The sequence below is a fragment of the Corapipo altera genome, unplaced genomic scaffold (assembly GCF_003945725.1).
Source record: "Corapipo altera isolate COAL_440 unplaced genomic scaffold, ASM394572v1 255, whole genome shotgun sequence".
Classification (NCBI taxonomy): Eukaryota; Metazoa; Chordata; class Aves; order Passeriformes; family Pipridae; genus Corapipo; species Corapipo altera.
Genome location: NW_020884929.1, coordinates 2672507 through 2694220, shown reverse-complemented (window position 1 = coordinate 2694220; position 21714 = coordinate 2672507). Strand labels below are relative to the sequence as shown.

Sequence of the window (21714 nt, the reverse complement as noted above, 5' to 3'; positions counted from 1 at the left end):
CAGTTAATTACTTGTAACCCACAATATGACATTTATTTTCAAATTTACCAAGGTGAAGGGTTTGGTTTTGTTCAGGTTTGTTGTTTGCTCTTGTTGCTTTTAAGATGTATCAGTATTTCCCCTTTTCCTTTTGTACCCTCCCTATATGGAAGCTCAGTAAGATGATGATGTAAAGCAGATGTGAAGGGCCTCAGTCACTTTCAGAAACCCTTCATGACTGTCTGATTAAAACTCTTATTTATGCCTCTGAAACACTTTTATTGGAAGCAATTAGGCTGAGGAAATCATAAAATTCTCTATATTTTAAGTTCTTTGTAGCATCTTCCAAACAAACCAGGAATTCAAGGGAGAGAGAGAGAGAGACTCAAGTCATGTTACTTAGCCCCTTTCCTACAACATTCATATTCTAAAACCAGATCACATACTGGGGGTTACCCAGCTAATACCCAAACTGTGTGAGAATGATCTACAACAAAGAGTTGTGGTTCAGCTGTTCTGCAATTCAAACAGAAAGAAGTTCAGCTAGGAACAAAGAAAAATAATGCGTGGCCTATTGGAGCTTGTGAGCCTGGCAAAAAAAGAAACCAAACCCAAAAACAATGTGGATGCTGAGCAAGTCATTCATGACACCCATGCACAAGAAGTGATTCTCTCCCCCTCCCCTGCCAAGTTGTGTCCATTATATAAAGGGTGGAAAAGGCATATCTGAAGTGTAAAAATAACATGAAGAATGGAGTATGATGGGAGTTCAAAAAGATATCTATTAAAGAAACACTATAGATTTTAAACGGGAATAATCAGCATCAGTAAGTTAACTACTCCCTAAAAATCTTACATGGTTTGAACCTATACATTTCAAAAACAATTAGAAGCTTAAGAGAAACACCACACAAACTCACTTCTCTGCACTTGAACAATTTTAAATTGTCAGGTTTCCTACTTACTGGATATTTGGGGTAATTCCCTCCAGCAGGACAATATTGACACCTCCTATGTGAGCAGTGGCACATGTCTCAGTCATCTTTTGATGTAGTACATCTTTAAGAAAAAAAGGTATTTAACAGCATTTCATTCAGTAAAATACTTCCAGGTATGCCTACTGCTTGCAAAAACATAGTAGCAGGAAATTAATTGAAAAATTACAGTTAAAGTAGTTTTTTCATGTTAAGTAATATCAAATTTAAATTGTGACGAGAAAATGAAAGGAGTGACTATGTTTTAATATCTTCCAACAGAATTTCCTCCATGGCATTTTCTGAAAATCTTGCATCCTTTTAAAATCCTTCAGCACCCTACTAAGCTTTTAAAAGAACTTATTGCACATTATTATACTACCACCACACATATTACACACGCACATAACATGCAAAGCTGGCAGTGCATTTAAATTACAGAGAACACTGTAGCTCATCCCACCTTTCATTTTCTCTTTCAGGGTGAAACTGCCATGGATCCTCTTCAGTTCAGACTCCATGGTCAGCCCCCCAATGTCTGCCTCCAGGTGGGTCCTGTTCACCATGCCTATCCCAAAGACTATGAGGGTCACGTGCTGCGGCTCCGACGTCACCAGGCTGCGCTTCCTGCCATTCTCCTGCTCGTTCTCAAACACCACTCTGCAGGTGGGGTCGGTCGGGCTTCGAACACCTGCAACACCAAGAGTTATTTAAGGAATTATTCACCATAAATCCTTGGCACAGCTGATTTATATTTGTATTTGAAACCGAGGATCGCGTTAGGCAAATCACCTGTGCCTCGCTCCTTCCACCCTAACGCCACGCCAAGTGAACCGAAGCACGTCCCCAAGGCACGATGGGGACAATAATGAGTGATGTGATTTCATTACTATTCATAGATATGTTCTTATGTATATTCATAGCAGCCCAAGTTTGCCAACAAAAAGAACGATGCTGTCAGCTCTCAAATTTACTCTGCTGTGCTAAAACACGTCGGAAATAGAGAGCAATGATTATGCCAGATCTCAAAGCTTTGGCTGAAATTATGACCCAAGCACCTGTAACCTTTGTGGGACTTTACCAAAATCAGTATTTCATCTTTCTTTCTCTCACAGCCAGGTTCACAGATTACTTTTTTTACTGTCAGTCATTCTCAAGGCAGAAATTTTCACAGAATGGTAATATACTAATTTCCAGTAGTCCCTTGAAAACAAAACAGCACCTTGGAAGGAACAAACTCAATCCGCACTACACGATTAGTGAGAAAAGTTAAAACTTTTCATTTGTACACCATCTTGGTGAATTAATTACAAGCTCCCCCTCATCCTCACCACTTTAACCCCTCTGATCCAAGTTTGATGGGGTGGGTAACTTCCAAAAACTGAGTTATGATCAAGCTTTAGAAGAACACATTTGAGCAAAAGCACATGCTCTTAATTCCTCGGATTACCTGTTGGCCCAAAAGTTTCAGAAGACTTTTCTAAAATCCCAGTTGGATCAGAAATGAGCGAGTAGAAGTTCAACAGCTTATACATGTTCTGCCAGCACTCAGCAGAAGGTTCGCTCTGTTCCGACACGGTAATAGAGTCCGAGTCATCCATGTGAATAGTCACGTGGTCAACTACATCTTTTGACCCTTTCCTGGACACTTTGGAAGTCCTTCGTTCTGACCTCCCCAGGGAATTCTTGTTCCGAGACTCTTTTTTGTTGTTCTCGTTGTTTGTCCGTTTGCTCTTGGTGTTGTTCACTCTGTTGACCCCGTTGAGGCTCCCTCGGGAGCTGCGGCTGAAGTCGGAGGAGCGGAAGTCTCTGTGCTTGCGGGTTTTGAAGGTGGGAGTGGGAGAGGCTGATCCAGCTGTGTATCTGCTAAGCTTGATGTCTGTCTGTGTGGCTTTGATGTCATCAATCATGGTGCTGAACTGATGGATGAGCCGAACCAGCGCCATGTCCACGTGCTGGCTGATGGATTGGCAGGAAATGGTGAAATTGCAGTGGAAGGTGTTGTAATAGCGTTTGTTCAAGTCGTGGAAGGAGAGGGCATTGGTGGAGTTATGAGGTGTGCACATGGACTTCTCCATCACAACAGCACTAATACTGAAAGTTTCCAACATCAAAGCTGGTTTGAATTCCAGAGGAGGAAGATTGACAGCTCCTTGCCTAAGGAAAAAAAAAATGGTACAAGTTACTGCTTTATTTCTTTTTATGCAAGTGAAAGTCACATGTTTTTTACACAGCCTTTTATTTCTCTTAGGATATCACCTTCTTACCATAGTTCTAAATATAATAAAATGAACTTTTACAGCTTCATACTGTGTGCTACTGACATAGCAATCATTCAGTTCTGTGAAACTTAGTTTGGCATGCAATCATTCCATCATATCCTAAAGCCTTGCCCAAAATTGGCCTAGGGGAAGATTCAGCATTTACACAGAAACTAACATCATTTACAGGATTAATTGTAAAGCATCATTTAATAGCCACTGGAATTTCCTCCACTATTATTCCCACCAGCTCTCCCTTCCCCAGTCTCCAATTTTCAAAAGCAGCTGAGATTCCAATACTTACAATTCCTACACTATTCCACAGAAAGATTAAAAACATATTCTAAAAGGAAGACAAGATGTAAGATTAAAAGAATAAAGGCTGCTCCTTGTTCTGGGGAAATGCTTTGGAATTCTGTATCATCATGAAAAACGTAACTTGTGCTCTTTAACCAATATACATATTTTCAAGTATCTCACAACATACCTTCGGGCTCGCTTGCTTTTCCTTTCCTTTGCTGTGTCTGAATCAACAATATCTGCTCTGAGGCAGTCCAGAGTTCCTGAGAAGGAGAGGTACTCTCCAAAGTACATTCTGTAGCAGAGGGGCATTGCATCCTGAGACTGAATTCCCGTGTAACTTAGGAGAGGTTTGAAAACAACCTGCAAACCAAAACCCACTGATTTAGTTCCGACAGTCTAGATTATTCCTATATTCTTGCTCCACCATTTGTTGATGTGCAACCCCAGTTACCTGTGCATCTGCCAGCTGGACAGCAGGAAACCCCTGGTTACCCTCTTCCACACCTGCAATGTCATCCTGACTGGTGCTGTGCTGCGAGTGGGTGCCATCCAGGGTGTTCTGGTCACTGGACAACACTGTGTTGAAGTCTGAAGCAGAAGGGATAGTAGGAAGATTGGGTGCCACACCTGAAAAATAAATACCCATGGAACACTAACACCACAGCAAATTTTATCACCACCAACTCCATTAATTCAGCAAGATTAACACCTGCACACATAGAGAAAATCAGAGACACAGTCAGGTCTGTAACCTCACAAAAGTGGTATTTAGGATAAACAAACAGTCTGATATTCCTGAAACAGTGTTAGTGAAAAAGAAAAGTAAGTATTATTAACAGTGTTAGTGAATAAAGAAAATTAAGACACACATTTGAATTTTATGAATGATGACAGGTTTACAAGAATAACAAATAAGCTGCAATAAGTTGTTACACATCTGTTTCTTTAATATATATAAGACTTCCAGTAATATATTTTTTCCTCCATTCCCTTACACCAGTTAATAATTCCCATTCCTAAATTACTCTCACAGTAATGTTTATGTTTAGTCTCAAAATAATGTTTATGTTTGGTCTCAAAATTGAACTGAGAAAGAGGAAGAATTCCAATGTACAAACTACAAAAAAAAAAAAGGCATAGGCAAATTAGATTAAAAGTAGCCAACAAAATCCAAGGAACTCTGCAACAGATGATGATTTTATGGCTTAGCTTTTGGCACCTACATATGGTTTTGGAAGCTACACTTAGAGTTCCAAATATAAGAAAAAGCGAAATTTTGGAGGCAGGGTGAGGGAAATGAAAACAACAGTTTTGCTTAAATCACAATTTTTCATTTTCTGCTTTGCTGAGAAGTCCCACAAGTAGCATTTTGAAATGATTAAGTTCTGTTGAACACAAGTCACTTGCTCAGTTACTTTCAAAAGAATGTGGCAAACACAGGACCAGCCAACCCCCCAAAAAAATCACCTCTTCAATTCAGCTGTAATTAGCAATACCTGTTGGAAGACTGTTGTGTCCAGACTTAGTGGCAGGACTTTCCTGCACCACACTTCCTCTGTTGCCCACAGCATTTGACATCCAGTTATAGAAACTCACAGAAGATGGTTCAGACAGCAAGGGATGCTCAGACAACATGTCTGTGGCCATGGTGTTTCCTACATGGATAAATCAGGAGCTTTAGAATTTGTTGTAACAAAGTCAGCAAAACCAAGGAACACAGCACAATTTTACTCACAACATCTATTTACTACAAAAGGAAGCCTAATTCTCAAGGTTTATTCCACTAAATTACTTGTCAGACAGCACTACAGCTGCTACCACAGAAGTTACACTATGACACTGGTGGATGTTGCACTACAAGTGTCTTTGCACTTGTTTGTCTCTACCACGAATTAAAGGAGAGGAGTCATTAAGAAACCAAAATACCTTTTTTTCTGAACAATATTTCAGTCCCTGACAGCAAAGGAGAGAGGTTTTAGAGAAAATACAGTATCAAACTTATAATTTACATATGAAGAAAAACAGATAATAACACACTGAACAATAACATGGAAGATAAAAATTTCAATATATGCATTTCAAACTTCTAACTCATTTGTTCAAAAGACCATTACTAAAAATCTGCAAATTATTAAATGCAAACTAAGTTACTGGAATATTAGTTTTAGTCCACTTTTTGAGCTACCTACAAGATCGAGAAAAAGTTACAAATACAGAATGATGACTATGTTTCTTTATTCCTTCAAAAAGGCTCACTTAAGTAATTATGTAATAAACTCAAAAATTAAAGGTAAGGAAAGGGAAAATATTTTATGTATTTTATTAGTTATAACTTCTTTTCCCAACCTGATGCACTTGCTGTTTGCTTCTAGGAAATGGTATCATCAATGTCTAAGAACTGTTAATAAAAACTGTGATTCTTATTTGGAGGAAAGGAGGAAGGAGGTGGGACTTTAAACAGACATGATATTTCATAGTGACAATATAGTACTTCTTTTAAATCATTAAAATCAAATCAATAACCCCTTTAGCTTACATAGGCTACATCATACCTGTTCTTGTTAAAGAACTGCTTTTAACTGCAGCTGTACTTCTTTGAGGAGTCCCTTCCAGAAGGTTGTGCAGGCTTGGAAAACTCCCAGTCAGGTAGCTGAGCAGACTCTCTTTCCTTGGACTTTCCTTGACGGCCATTCCAGAGCGGCCAACGTGCACCGGGGAATCCGTAGCTGTGTCTCCACTAGTGTAACTCAAGGAATGATAGGGATGTATGCCCTTTGGGGAGAAAGCAAAGAAAGCAAAGAAAGCAGTGAAGCACTGTGTAAACTGCAAAAAGGAAGGGACATTCGGTCTGAATATGAGATTGGAACACAATAATTGTACTACAAGTTATTGAAAAGCTTTGTCAGTCTTAGGTTTGGTACTGTGATAGTTAAATCCTCGTCTCTGCTTCCCTAAATAGATGAAAACACACAAAGGTTTAGGCATATCCTTAAGGGATGCACATATATATTGCTTTAAGCATGTCTCTCACGTTAATTGACAAGAAAAACAATAAAGAACAGATGCAGAATATAAGTTAACTGATGGAGCATCACTTTTATAAGGTCAGGAGGATACCTTCCATGTGTTACACTTATAGTTCCTTTTTAGACATGTGATTATTCATCTGCAGCCAACAGAGCTGCTACAGAACACCTTCCCCCCCCCCCCCATGCACGGCGCTAGAAACTCACCTTTATTTTCAGAACAGAATCACTGTGAGTGTGAGTCTTGGATAACTTCCTCATGATCTCAGCACCAGTGACAGGCCCAGAGGAGCCGCTGGCTGGGGGAGGGCGGTTGGCTGTTCCTTCCAAGAGCATCGTGTGCTCACTGACAGTGGCTGGAACCAAGTAAAACCATTTTTCCTCATTTTTATATATATATGGGGAACCAAGATTATCTATTTTTAGGCACATTTATTTACAGGCAGTCATGAACTTCCAAATTCTGACACACACCTACACACAGCTGTCTAGGCAATGTTAAGACAAATGAGAAAACTTCAGACATGGGCCTACTGCATTTGGTTTGATAATCCAAGTGTTTCTGCTGAACCAAAGCAGATATTTTAGAGAAGGGAGTAAAAACTTCCATCATATTGTATGATTACATTCAAGTTTCACACAGAAAGATCTTTGAGTTTGCTCTCTTTAAGCTGATAACTGCTGCCAGGCTTTTAACTAAAAGCAGATTCTCCTCCTGATTTTTGAAACTACTTTTTCCTCAGTTAATGTAAATGACTAAGTGAACTCAATAAAAAAAGAGTGCTCCAACAACATGTATCTATTTATGCCCCTCCTTTCTGCAGGTCTTACGCCAGCTCTATATCAAATACAAACCTAAATGCTTTGATATAGATCAAAAACAAAGCTAAATCAGCAGCTTATTTCAAATTGGGAACATGTAAGACAACAATAGAAATTTACCATTTAAGTAGTAAAAATGAGGGGGGAGAATAAAAAGAAGAGAAAATGTCTTCACAAAGAACAAATAAGAGGGTAGGTTTAAAGCTATGCCTGGAAGAATTCATTAGAATTGCATCTTACAACTCTTAACAAAGGTCAGACCCTGCACAAAAAAATCCTAATTCCAAGGTAGTAGATAATTAGGTTGATGTGTTTTGTGCAGGAAATAACAAGACAAAGCATGTGGAGAAAGTGAGGTCTCCTGTTTTGTTTTTCCCTGAACAAGTACTAATTATTGTAATACTATAATTATAATTGGTAGCAGCAGCTTCAGAATGAAGATGATTTTAAAAAAGAAGCTTGATAATTCTAAAAAATGAAAACCATAATGTATTCAAGCATTAAAACTAAAGAAATTACAAATGCTCTGAGAGGATCTACTTGTCTCCATGAATTTTTTATGGAAGCAGAAGAACACAAAAGTACCTGCATCAAATTCAAATTCTGCTCCATCAGCACTTGTGTCACTCTGAAGACCCCCTCCATTGTCTAATCCAAGTCCATCCTCATGCTCATGGCAGGCATTTGGCTGCAGTTTCACTGGCTGGGTTGGTCTGTGCAAGCTGACTCCTTTAAAGGCTGGGGTTACCACAATGAACTTCATCCACTGCCTTGCTAAGGCAACTAGACCTTTCTTTAAAGTCACTAAGGCAGGAAGGCCATCACTCTTAAAAAAAAAAAAAAAGATAAATTAAAATTTATATCACAGCATTTTGAAGTAAACTTGGAGGGAAAAAAAAAGTCAAAGCTCCCTTAAGTCTTTGTGCTCAAGAGATTTATGACAAATATGCTGGCACCACGCCACGGTAATTCAGACAGAAGAAGCCAAAGAGCTGAGAGATAAAAATTACAGCTTCATTGAACATAGTAGATACATTTATCTACATGACCTGAGGAGCCAAAAATAAACAACAGGAAACAGGTTTGTTAATATAGAAGTACTTAAGTAATTATAAGGCTCTGAACTACAGGCTAAAATTCATAGCAACGCTAGGCTGACTGTAGAAACAAAACTGAAATTGAAAAGATGATGGTTTCTCCCATTGTTGGTAAGTAGTATTTTAAGAACATAAATTTGAGGCCAAAAATAGGGATTGTTTTGATTACATCACTGAATTGTCCTAAAGAAAAAAAAAAATCTTGTTATTTTGACCGTAATTCAAACAGTGCTATTTCCACCACAAACTGTGCTATTTCTGATCACTGGGCTCTCAGCTGAATGTCACAGAATCATGTTGAAAACCAGAGTGTTTAAAGCTGACAGCTGTGGAATTGGATTATGGAAATGACACAAAATCAGGAATAAACACTCCTCCTTATGCCTAATGTTTGTTCAAACAACTATTTCCCACTACAATCTAGGCATTTACATTCTAAAGGCATCATGATTCTCAAGCCTTGAAGTTTGTGCAATTCTAGTTCCTTCCTTACACTGTCTGCATTATCCAAGTATTTCTACAAGACATGAAAACTAGTTCCAAGGAGAGCATCTCGAATGAGCTAAATGGTTCATGCACTTGCCTTAACAAACTTGGGATTTATTCAATTTTAAAACCATGAAAAATGAAATCTGATAAAAAGGCGAGTGAAATCTGATAAAGAGGCAATGAAATCTGATAGAAAAGGCCATTAATAATTTTAAAGGCATGCTTGTTTGGTTTATGATTTGTCATGTATTTACTAATAAAACAGCTTGATAAACATTATGCATATATACAGGCCACAACAAAAAATGGTAGATGTGAAAGCAAACAACATGAGAGAAGCCATATCTACTTATCATTTTGAAGATATATAGGAGTTTGGGTTATATTTCCTTGCCTGTTAACTTTCCTTAAACTGTTACCAAATTTAAGACAGTAGTATTGGTACATTTGAAACTAAAAGACTGAGCTATTTCCAGTTTTACAGGGTAACTCACCATGGTGGCATCCTCAATAATGGAGTAATTTGCTTGATGAAGGTAATGGTGCAATATATTACACAGTAAACAAGAAGGATTTTCTTGCAAGAAACGAGCCACTTTGGTAAGCCTGTTGTACTTGCTTCTCAGAGGGAAGTGCACACTTTTATTCTAGAATAAAATAAAACAATTTTCAGCATAGGAACATCCTTGCAAACAGAGCATGAGCACAAATGACAGGATTTCACCCGTGATACAACAAACTCTAAACCCATTTTAAACAAAGATTTGCCACATGGATACTCACCTTACTTTCAACAGTGTATGTGAAAAATCATACTTGATGCTTATCTGTTTATATGAAGCAATAAAACAAAAGCCTGGATACAAATAGCAGACTTCTGGACTAACAGACATATATGCAAAGCTAGCTGAGATTTTCAAAGAAACTATTTATTTGAAGACAAAACAGGCATTTTTGTAATTTGGTTTAATGCTAGAAAAAAGGTAAGAAAAAAATAGGAAGGGAGGTATGAATAAGAGACTGCTGCAAAGGATGACTTTTGAGTACAGCAGAAAACTAGCCTCACGCATCAATTTTTCAGTGCAAGACAACCTCAACAATGGGCACCACCTTGAAATCTTCCCACTAGATGGTGCCAACCAAACAAACAGTAGACAAAAATATTTCATTACCAGGCACTACAGCCATATTTCTTACTACTTTCATATTTCTTACTACTTTCATATTTCTTACTCTGGGGAGTAAGAAGCACAAGGCTTCCTCACTAGTAACACCTATTTTTTATTCTGAAATTTACTGGGACTGTGCAGTGAATTCTTGTGACCAGTTCTGGAGCTAAAGGTTCACAAGAGGTGCTGTAAGTTTGTCAGTGAAAATACCCAGAATTCCAAACAGTATATATTCCTTATTGCACTGTTCTGTCCTGATAAGCCTATGGATTTTACAATTCACCTCTAGAGCCTCTGTCATAATGCAGCCCATGACAGCACAGATCCGCAGGGTCCCTTCGGTTTCGAGTTTGTTTAATGACGATTTCACCTGGTCAATAGGAACAAGCCAAGCACCAACTGCAGGTGTTGCAGTGCTCAGGAGGTTCAGCTGCCTGTGAGGAAAAATAAAGAGAATTAGGATTCACAGGCAGCAGCAGTAATTAGCAAGATTTTTCCAGTGCTGTTATGAATGACAGTCAAACAGGTGGAACATTGATGCAAAGTAATAAACAAAGATCTATTGCCCTGAAGGTGAAAGCTGGCAAAAGGTACCTGTGGTGGTTTAGAGTCAAAACCATTACAAGTACCTAAGGCAGTTTTTGTTTTAGTCATTTAGTCACATGCTCATGATTCCATCCACTTTTGCTACTGCTATTCCTTCCTTTTCCCATTGGTATTCCCTACTGAAATCATACAGTTTGAAATTGCCATCACTGACTGACTCCCACATTAACTGTTACTAACCCCTCATAAAGGACTGTTGCTGAAGGGCTGAGGTAAGAATACCGGAATATTTTCTTATTTATAGCTCTATACTGACCTTAAACTGCTGACAGATTTACATATTTGGCTTATTCTACATTCACCATATGAAAAACTATCTTAACAAACATTTATACTGAAATTCATAGTGCAAAAGAAATATCCTCCCCTTTCTCCTTCATACATTTCCATCTCACCAGAAGCTTTTAGTGAGGGGTTTTTGTTTGGTTTGGGTTTTTTAAATCTTCCTTTTCTTCTTTTAATTGCATCTAGCTAAAAGTTTTCTAGCAACACTTCCACATAAATTACAACAATATATAACTGAAGAAAGAGTTACTGTGATAAATATATAATCCAAAATTTTAATTTCCAGAGAAGTTTCAAAATTTATTGAAATTACATTCAGAATCTACCAAACACAACTGAAATTTAACAAGGCAGAAGTACCATTTTTTTTTTCTTTTAAACCAGATAAAAGTATACCTTGAATATATATGGGCTGGAGAGCGCACATTGGTTGGAGCTGCAAAGCTAAACCAAATTTCTTTGATTGTTAACTTCATGCTGCAAGAGTCAGGGGGAGGAGGCATCAAGGGTATATCTTTTTTTAGATCATCAGATTCAACACCTTCATCCTTAAAAAAGAGGAAACACAAAGTCAAAAGTGAAATTGTTTTCCAAAATTATTACACTGAAAAGCACTACCATACCATAAAAAAATTGTTTCATGTGCATTTAGGCAAAGAAAAATAAACTAATGATGTCAAGTAAGTCTCCCAAGGCAAAGCCAGGAGATCTTACAAAAGGTGAAAGACATACCTGCTCGTCTGAAACTGAATTTCCATTAATATCTGAAGAAGGACTTATTCTATCACAAGGGAGGTTGTCTTCAGACACATCAGTATTATAACCACTACCAGTTGGGGAATCTGAAGAGTTATTCGATGCAAGCAATCCACCTCTCTCTGTGTCTCTTGATTTCCCCATGACTCCAAATGTATTATACAACACTGCTCCAGACTGCCTTCCTCCTGCAAAAATACCAAGACTGTAAAGGTTTGCAGGGCATAAATATCTCTAAGTTACACCCCATAGAAAAGATCTGCACTTAAGAGGAGAAATACACACCATTTGGGTTAAACAAGATGCATTAACATTTGATACAAGAATTTATCACTACAATTTCGAGCTTCTGATAGTTTGTTCCAAGTAGATAAAGAGTACTCACATAAAAACTGTTTTTAAATACTATTCCCTGAAAAAAATAACTTGGATGACAGACAATGCATATATACTGTTGTGGATTTTTTTCTTTTTGAAGCTAGTTCTCCCCTCCCAGAACGGAACCCTGGCCTTATATACAGACACTTACTGTGGGTAAGGTCAGGATTTAAGTGATCAGTGAAAGCATCAATTTCAACAATTTCATTTTAAGTTCAGAAATGGATTAAACCAGTTTATATGGAATTATTTCATATACTGTTATAAGTTGTATTTACTATTAAAAGTTCCTTTACTGTATAACCTATCTAATTTAATTTATTTATCACAGACATGTACTATTTCGTACCACCTATATTCAACAATTTCTAATCAAATAATTGCTAAACTGGAAGGTCTAACAATCGACTTGTTAGCAATTTTATCAGACAAAACAATATAAAGCTTTACCTTTTATAGTTAAATTTTCTATTCCACACTCAAACATTATCCAACCCCACTTCTCTTGACTAGGACCAATTCGAGCTACATCTGGAACAGCTTGCTGATCTGTTTCATCCACAAAAGCAAACTCGTCCAACTCTTCCAAAGTAAAAAGAACTTTTGATTTCCCAAAAGGAATAGCTGTTATTGCACAAGTTCCAATATCTGTGAAAATAAACATATTTACTACCTGGTTACAAAACGAAAAAAACTTTCCATCTTCAAACAGCTCTCTGAAGTTTACAGTGTTTTGGTAGTGTTATTCCTTTAGCACTCCTCAAATAGAAGGAGGGGGGAAAAAAAAAAAGAAAGAAAAAGATTAAAGTTGAAGCACAGGCAAGAAAAAAAGAAGCATGGAAGGAGGAAAAAAGACCTTGCTCTTGGTATGTTAATATGGGCACAATATAATAATATATAACATAGCGCACTGAAGGATATTTAAAAATGAAGTTGTACATTTAATTCAAAGACTGCTTCATGGTTGGAAGTATGTCTGTGTCTGTACTGGGGAGATGTAAAGCACTAAGTCTCACAGATTCCCAAGAAAATACAGACTGAAGCAGCTTTTAACTGATTAAGAACTTGGCTGTCAAAGATCCAGGAGGGTACTATGCCACCTCCATTTCTTTGATGTTAGGATGTAGCTTAAGTATAAATCCTTTCTTTTAGTGACATTCCCAGATGAAACATTTTAAATAATTTTATACCTCCTCCCTATTAAGTCACACAGGGGCTAAATGTCAAATATCTGAGGAAAAGAACTATGCTGAGTCACTTCATATCCCTTCCAATCCTCACTCTCTGCCTCCAATTTAGAACCATATTCACTTTTGATGTCTACATCGAATGCTAAGATCCTTAGAAAGGCACTTCTCAAACCATTTAAACAGAAGATGATGAGTTTTCTTGGTTAGAATTCCAAAATTAGCCTTCTTGAATGCCTGCAGCATACCCAACAGAGGGAACTGCTGCTGAGATTCTCCCCATCACCAAGTGAAAATGGAGTTACACCATTTTAATGTCCTCTTATTTCTTTTGTTTTCCTCCAATTCCATTTGCTCACCCATCTTGGCACAGCAGTGGACTGTTTATTTATTTGTGGTGTATTTTTTAATCACACTTGCTTTACTTCCTCCTGTCCTAAAGACTCTTATTCTTCATGGGACAGAGTAAAACATGGCACCAACCAGTATAGATTGCATCAAAACTGACTCAGTTCTAACAAAAAACTGCCTCTACTTTTCCTGCTTAGTTTTTCCAGGATCAGGAAGTTATAGCAAAACATAATTCCTAGCTTCTTGAAGGCAGTTCCTTAAAACAAACAAGAAGGAAGTCCATTGGGCAGATCTCATTCTCAGTTTTAGAGTCACTATAGTTGAAAATCTACAGTTTGTCATGCTGAAATTGCTTGGACAACAGGAACATTATGTCTATCTTCAAAGTGTTAGAAAGAAGTAAGAAAGCAATGAAGTATAATTTGTTCCCCTCATAAGGTGACAAGAACTGGTAACTGAAAAGAGATGAACTGAGAGGAAAGGATCTCAGGCCTGAAATTCCACCAGTGCAGGTCAGTATTTACAATACAACTTATCTGCCACACAAACTGCTTAGAAGTTTATCTTGATAAGTTTTAAATCTGCATACATTTACATCCAGCACTTTGTAGAATAACAGAAAATAATTCAGTTACCATCCTAACCTTCTTTTTAAAGTATCTGCAAAATCTCCAGGTTTAATAGTCTTTTTATCTGTGTTGATAAAAACACCACAAACAAATTACACGATCGAGACTAAGAATTGTTTAATACCTGTTGTATCAAGGCCTCTAAGTTGTCCATGAACACGATGGATGTTCAATTTAGCAGCAATTTCTTTTCCTTTTTCTGCCCCAGAATTGGATCTCAGTGAGCCAGAAGACTGGGGCTGCATTTTGCTGGTTTGGATGTAACGATCGAATGTGACAGAATTCCTCCCAGTTTCTGCACTGTTTGAAGCCTCCTCAACTATACCCCTTTGAATATAAGGGAGAAAAAAAACAATGAAGCAAATCTCAGTTGGACATAATTCCCTTGATTATTTTTGTTTAAAGTTTATTACAAACAGTGCTATGTGCTATTCTTACCTGTTCATACGAACTTGTGTGGCAATTCTATCAAAACACAAAGCTACCAACGAAACGTGAGTCACGGTTTTGCTGGAAGAAACCCCTGGGGATTCATCCACAGATGCTTGTAGTAAACACAGGTTCACCTGGACAAAAAAATTCCACCAAAGAGGAAAGAAATTTAGAAAAACATGTCACAGTAGACATCACTAATTTCTGATACCATCTTGTCTTGTACTTCTCAGCTTTGGAGAACTAACAGGGATAGAAACTAAGGGTAATTTTTGAGGTACATGTCTACGAGTAAGCTAAACAAAAAGTTGTTACCTTTGGTACCGTAACATTGGCCTGAAGACCTTTAATTGTCACATTATCTTGCTTTAGGGAGAGATTGGTCTGTGCTGGTCCCTGATTTGTTGTTCCTGTGGTGGTAGTGTCTATTTTTGTTCCTCTGATATCCTGCTTCGAGGATAACTTGGAGGGGGAAGAAAAATCAGTTGTTAGCACTGAAACTCAGAGCTGCTAAGCTCAAGAGTAACAGGATAGTTTATTAGCACTGAAGCAGCAAGAGATTCTAACTTCATTTATATCACAACACCATGATTTCCAGAGCAAGGGCTGTAGCACTTACAGTAGGTCTAGATCCATAGGGGCAGTAATACTATTCTGCAGTAAACTTTCTAATGATCAGATTTAAACTGCAAGTTTGAGTTCTTCATATCTAAGTTGTATAAAACAACTCATTATGAAGCAAATAATTAAGTGTCTGCCACATTGTGAAGTCTAAGAAATCATAAAATATAAATATGGTCATTACCTTGGACAGAAAGGACTCCTAATTCTGTAGAACTACCATACAATTCTTTTCAAGCTACATTAATTTTTTAAGGTATCAGGTGAACTGCAAAAAACCCACAGGCACATTCACAGCTCTCCCTAACTACTGTAAAATAATAAATAAAGTCTTGCTGATATGAATATAATACTTGAGAATATCAGTTTTCGTAATTTCAAAGAACAGAATGCACGCTCTGATCTCATGCAAATTACTGTAGCTATGACTAGGCTGTCCAAAACAGAAAAACTTCACTTCAGTCCTGTGAGAGATTTCTGGTCACTGACAGTATATAACAGTTGATTATAGAAATGCATGTACATTAGGCACAAGATAAAAATAAACATCTATTCCAAATTAATATAGCATTTAGCTACTATATCACAAAACACTGAATTAAAGTTTTTTCTGTGTAAAATATAGAAAAGAGTATTCTTTCAAGCCATGTACATTCTTCCAAAGTCCTTGTTGCCTTCCTTACATTTTCTGAGAAGCTGGTTTTGCTGTTCTGCACAGCATCTCTCAGGACTTTGCAGTGCAGATCATCCACGATGGCTGCCGGGTGGCGAGAGCTGGTGCAGTGCACCATCGCCTCGATGTACCTGTGAGGGGGAACAAGCCACAACAGACCACTTCAACTTCCAGTTTCACGTGACACACCATCAATCTTGTGTCATTAACACTACAGGGGGAAAAAAATAAGCACTGACAGACATAAAGGGCACTTCCCAGGTGAGCAGAACATTCTTCCAGCTGGGAAATGCAGAATTAAATTCAATGGGCACAAGGCCCTCCCGCTCCATCAGCTACGGTATTCAATACTTTTAACCCAGACCAATTTTACCATAGACTGCAGTAGTAAAATAAAATTAATTTTACCTATCCAGTGCCTCTGCTACCAGAGGAGTCAGAACTACATCTACAGTTCCTTTCACTTCTACTATTGCTGTCGTCCGTGTCTGGAAGACAGGGTGATCCAATGTCCATTCCTCTGTGATTGTTTCATCATCTGTATTTTCTGCAGACTTCTTATCCAAAGGAGTGTAAGGTGTGCTAAACAGGACAAATGCAAATTAATAATCAGGGTTTGTAAAAAAAAAAAAAACAAAAGCATACTGGTATCATTTTAATTATTATTAGAATTATTAGGTTTCTTCTACCATATAGCTTAGAAAGTACACAAATATAATCCCAGGCAATCCCTAGATTCAAGTTCAGCTTTTGGCAATGCAATGGACACTTGCCATTACCACCTCCCAAATTAATAAAAATTAAATTGTCATTTTCAATCTTGAAAACATACAAGTGAAATAATTTATTGTGTATTTTCTCTTTGACCAAACCCAAATATTTCATAATAGAATATCCTGTTCTAAAATATATCTGGTACTGAAAACTACTGCTATAAATCAAATTTTGGATGGGCTAGCAAGAGCCAAAATATTTAAAAAGAGCATCAGGAAAATTCTACTCTTAAAAAATATGCTAATAATGTTAGACAGTATTCAACTTACTTAGATGTTGATCCTGTGAGCTGCATGCCTCTGTCCAGTAATGAATTAGCTGTGAGACCCTGTTTAACAATCTAAGATAAGAGTGCAAAGAAATTTATTACATTCCTTCCATACATGGAAAAAAAACAAACACCAAGGAGTCTTCAAACATTCCCTTTGCAGTTTTTTTCTTGAAAGAATCCCTCATAAGCAGATTCTCCAATACAGTATACAGAAACTCCTAGGTTTATTTTTTAAATTACTTAAGAGATTACTGTGAAGTTTTTAGATAAACATTAACTCATTGCTTTTAAAAAAACCTCAAATACTAACCTACAAGAGGTTTCTATGAACACAAAGCTTTTCCTGCAAAATGAAGACTAACTGAATTCCAGAGGTCAGACACCTATTTTTTATCAAGTCATTTCCATTATTTTTGATGTATTTCCTTTCAGCTCCTTCCTTAAGCATGTATGCTTCTGTCATTTAAAAAAATCATTTGCTAAATCTGAGTTTCAATTTTACTCTGAAATAAAGCACTTAGAGCAAGGACTATACTTGATCAGTATCAAATATACTCCTATAGCAATTCTGTATAACATAGTTTAAACAAAGCTCACATAAATATCATTCAGCTGTGTATCATTCAACAGGCAACATTTTTAAGAGCAATAATGACCATTCAGAACACACATCTCATCCACTCAATTCTAACTCCATCTTTTCTTGTCCACAACTTCTCAGCCACTCAGCCCCATGATCTGAAGTCAAAAATTCAAGCTATTCCTTAACAAAAAGCAAAGAAATTTCAAGTTTCTTGTAGCCTTATTTACACAACAGGCGTACTAAGCAACTTTAAGTTATTTTGAGTTCTTACTCCTTTCTCTACTCCTCCATCTTCCATACCTTAAAAGTTGGGACAGAAAGTTGCTCAAAAGAGGATGAACTTTCTTCACTTGTTGGTGTGTCAAGGTCTAAAGGGCGATGTAATGAGGATTTTGAAGTTCTTTTGTTAGTTGGGTGCTTTACTGACCAGTTGATCACCTGGAACTGTGTAAGATAATTTTGGTAACATGCCATTACAGGCTGCTGGGAAGTTATTTGCTCACGTTCCACAGTCTTCTCAGAGTCCATGACATACATGTTATCAACATGCTCATCATCTCCTCCCAGAGCTGAAACAAATGAAGCCTGTGAAGGATGAGTCTTAATTGGCAACGTTTTAATATCTTGGCTAATTTCTCCATGGATTGTGCTTGTTAAGGGCCCTTCCACACTATGATAAATAGACCCTCTACTGTATTCAGTTTTCTGAGCTTGCTTTTTTCTCTTCTTCCTCCCTGGATATGTTCCTGGACCCTCATCACTACTTATTGGCTCAAACTCCTCTGCTGCAGAAAAATAAGCTTCGCTGTCGGCCATCGACATGCTGGAGTCCATGGAGCGATACTGGTGGAACGAGTTGGAATCTGCAGAGGGAGTGTATGGAAAAGAACCAAAGCTCCTCCTCTGCTTTGGGGAGTCCAGGACATTCTCATCACTGCGAGACACATCGCTGCTGAACTGCACCCCCACTGGGACAGGCTGCTTGTCCCCATAGAAGGCGGCCGTGAGGCTCTTGGTGCTCCCGAGCCGGGCGGAGCACACGGACGATTGCCGCTTCAGCGGAGACCTCATGGGAGACTGCCCAACAGGCCTCTCCTGGCTGCCAGGGGACGCAGGACGGCCCTCTGCAGCCTCAACTGCAACACTGGAAACAGAAATCACAGGTTCATTTGCTTGTATTGTTATTAATGCTTCTCTTTTTATATTGCAGAAGCCTTCAGATGCATCAGTGGTTCTGTGACTTTCTATTAGTGTGGTCATTAGTTTCATAATGCTGATTATACACTACATTCTGCCATTTGTTAGTCCATTTATCTACATAGAGAGGATGTAAACCAAACATTAACAGCAAGTGCTGTCGTCTTACATGCTGGATTTTCTACCATTATCAGCTAATCATCCCCTATCAGGGATCCAAACTGACACTCAAAGTAGGAAATGCACTTCAGCAGCACCCATTAGAAAACAACCAAATGCTTTATAAATTGCTAAATCCAAGGCTTATTTTCCATATTCAGAGAGTACTAACCTTCCATGACCATCTTCCCTTTTGGCACCAGACAAGAACTCCTTCTGTCCCAGGTGATCCTCCGTGGTGGATGAGGGGCTGTCCTTCTCCCCTGCCAGCAAGGGCAGTGCAGCGCTGGAACTGCTCGTTTCCTCGGAAGAAGATGAGGAGCTGTGGGAGCGCAACGGCACTTGGAGGCTTAGGTGTTGTGCTTTCCTTTCCATTTCTATACCCATAGATCTGCAATCCCAATCTTTCCTTTTTACACCATTCGCTTTCCCTAGGATCAGAAACGGAAAAGGAAAATTGAGTATCCGACAACACACCTGCGATGGTCTCTTCCTTGCCCACTGAAATAAAAATCCTCATTAAATAAAAGCATCCTAGCATGTTGTACTAACAAAAATTAATAACATCCCAGCATCGAAACATCAGATTGTCTTGGTAGGCTGCTTTCTACATAAGCAGAACAGACAAGTCAAAAAGCAAGGGTTTTACTCAGAAAGGAGTTGCATGTTAATATAAAAATTCAGCATATGAAAGCTTGCTTACTACTTTCAAGCTCTGTCAGCTCTTAGAAGGGCCCACGCCACAAGAACACAAGTAGTTGTGGTTATTAACCAGAATTGTAAACATTATAAAAAGTTAGGAAATTATGTTTGGCCAAAATAAAATAAAAATACAGTACAATGCATTCTCACCATCTAAAATCTTAGGAATCTCTTTAGTAATTATCCATTCTCCTGGCTGCAGTAGAGACTGCCCGTAAAACATATCAGATTCTGCACTTGTGCTTGAGAAAGCAGAGCTGCTTGAAGGTGTCAGCTCCTCAAGTTTGAAAAAATCCAGTCCTGTTAAGGTGCCACCAAAGAATCGACAACCACCGAGGCAGCCACACTTGTTCTTGCTCCTCTTGTTTCTCAAATTATCATCAGGCCACAAAAACCACAACCTATAAAGGCAGAAAAACAGAACACAAAAACATGACCACGTTTAAATTCAGCGAAAGCAAGATGAAAAGATCTCTCTCTCTCCAATGCAACTCCTTCAATGGTGTCTCTCACCTCTTAGTTCGGTTGTCGTGCGTTTCTAAGAAGTGTCTCTGCACCTCATGTTTCGAGGGATGATCTGCAGCCAGAGCAATGTCAGCAGTGATGAGCCCCAGGTTGACAGAGCCAGCTTCCAGCCAATATGCCCTCCTTAATATGGGCTGGAGACCAGTCCTGCAGTTGTTCACCTGCTCCACGTACTGTCTCAGCTGAAGGTCCTGAATGGCAGCACTGACACCTTCTCCAACAGACTGGTTGTGCAGGTTGCAGTTGGCAATGCGTATGGCACCCATCTGAAAATAGGATTTAAAGCATGAACTCTGTTTATTTGCGAGTCAAACAAAGAGAGAGTAGTCTTAAACCACTTACCACATACCATATAGTCCAAAAAGATCTCTGTGAACTCTTCTCTCCAAAGAAGCAGTTTTATATGCACGTAAGCACGTGCACAAAAGAAGGCAAGCTTAGAAATTCATTTCTGCCAGTTTTTAAAAAATAAAATCTTTACTTAGAAGTCTTTGTAAACAGATCAAAAAAGAAAGCTCGACTTTGGACAGATGTTGTAATGAAACTTTAAAAAAATTACATCATTAACTTCTTCACTGTCATGAAAAAAACTAAGAAATTAAAACTTTCAAAATCAGATTGTTTGATATGGTACATATCGTGCTATGTCCTTAGACTAAAACTGCAATTATTTACTTTGAATATAAAGCTGTATTAGCTGTACAATTAATAAATACCTCAATGAGACAATCATGTTAACCACTGCAAAACTCCAGATCCTAAACCTTAACTGAGATCCATATGAATTGTGTTATAGTAGCTCCTAATGATCACTCTTTATTTCTTGTTTTGATGCAATTCCAGTAGTTTTGGTGAATCAAAAAGGAGGTTGCCCATCAAAGATGAACCAAAAGCTCTTGCTGGGAAAAACTGGTCGCTATACAACTAAGCCACCTGCCCAGACCATATCAATCCTCCCCAACACTGGTGTACACTAAAATAACCACAACATAACCCTGCCACATACTTCAGAATTCAAATAATCTGAAGACATTGGACTAAGTTTCCTGCACATTTCGGTCCTCTCCAAAAAGTCACCATGGAGCACCTGAAATTTCACATCGAGTTTCCAACTTGAAAGCAAGAAAAGCTGAAACATAACCCAGCCATGGAGGAGCAACCCACAGGGTTAATATGAAATTATTACTTCTCATCTCTGTCACAGATTATAAAGAAGCATTGGAAACCTTTTTTTTTTTAAATTTGAATGAAACACATTCAGGATATAATTTTCTAGAGTGGTTCAGGTTATTAAGCTGCCTTTGAAAATACTGCCATTCATATTTATGCCTGCAGACACAGTTAATATTTGTGATGGTGCTTTTTAATATTGGATTCAAAAGAATTTGGAGGCTCAAATATATTTTTTTACTGCCACAGGGCAGCAAGCCATTGAAATGATGAGATACCACGTCATTAAAAAAAT

General features: G+C 38.1%; 1 protein-coding gene across 12 annotated transcripts in view; it reads right to left on the bottom strand.

The window, feature by feature from the left end:
* KIAA1109 (KIAA1109 ortholog) overlaps window positions 1-21714 on the bottom strand; it is an 84258-nt gene that overhangs the window by 33586 nt on the left and 28958 nt on the right. For 11 of the 12 annotated variants that reach the window (XM_027658849.1, XM_027658850.1, XM_027658855.1 and 8 more), the window contains exons 24-47: window positions 20238-20515; window positions 19875-20125; window positions 19195-19453; window positions 17967-18810; window positions 17082-17152; window positions 16447-16620; window positions 16049-16169; window positions 15060-15206; window positions 14751-14878; window positions 14437-14639; window positions 12596-12793; window positions 11744-11955; window positions 11408-11559; window positions 10404-10554; window positions 9446-9598; window positions 7951-8191; window positions 6751-6899; window positions 6070-6289; window positions 5014-5172; window positions 3969-4144; window positions 3702-3877; window positions 2404-3110; window positions 1417-1644; window positions 945-1038 (exon numbers count right to left, since the gene is read on the bottom strand). In XM_027658849.1, the coding sequence (XP_027514650.1) occupies window positions 945-1038; window positions 1417-1644; window positions 2404-3110; window positions 3702-3877; window positions 3969-4144; window positions 5014-5172; window positions 6070-6289; window positions 6751-6899; window positions 7951-8191; window positions 9446-9598; window positions 10404-10554; window positions 11408-11559; window positions 11744-11955; window positions 12596-12793; window positions 14437-14639; window positions 14751-14878; window positions 15060-15206; window positions 16049-16169; window positions 16447-16620; window positions 17082-17152; window positions 17967-18810; window positions 19195-19453; window positions 19875-20125; window positions 20238-20515 (5492 nt within the window). The remainder of the gene's footprint in view (window positions 1-944; window positions 1039-1416; window positions 1645-2403; window positions 3111-3701; window positions 3878-3968; window positions 4145-5013; window positions 5173-6069; window positions 6290-6750; window positions 6900-7950; window positions 8192-9445; window positions 9599-10403; window positions 10555-11407; window positions 11560-11743; window positions 11956-12595; window positions 12794-14436; window positions 14640-14750; window positions 14879-15059; window positions 15207-16048; window positions 16170-16446; window positions 16621-17081; window positions 17153-17966; window positions 18811-19194; window positions 19454-19874; window positions 20126-20237; window positions 20516-21714) is intronic. The other variant, XM_027658851.1, reaches the window with a different exon arrangement.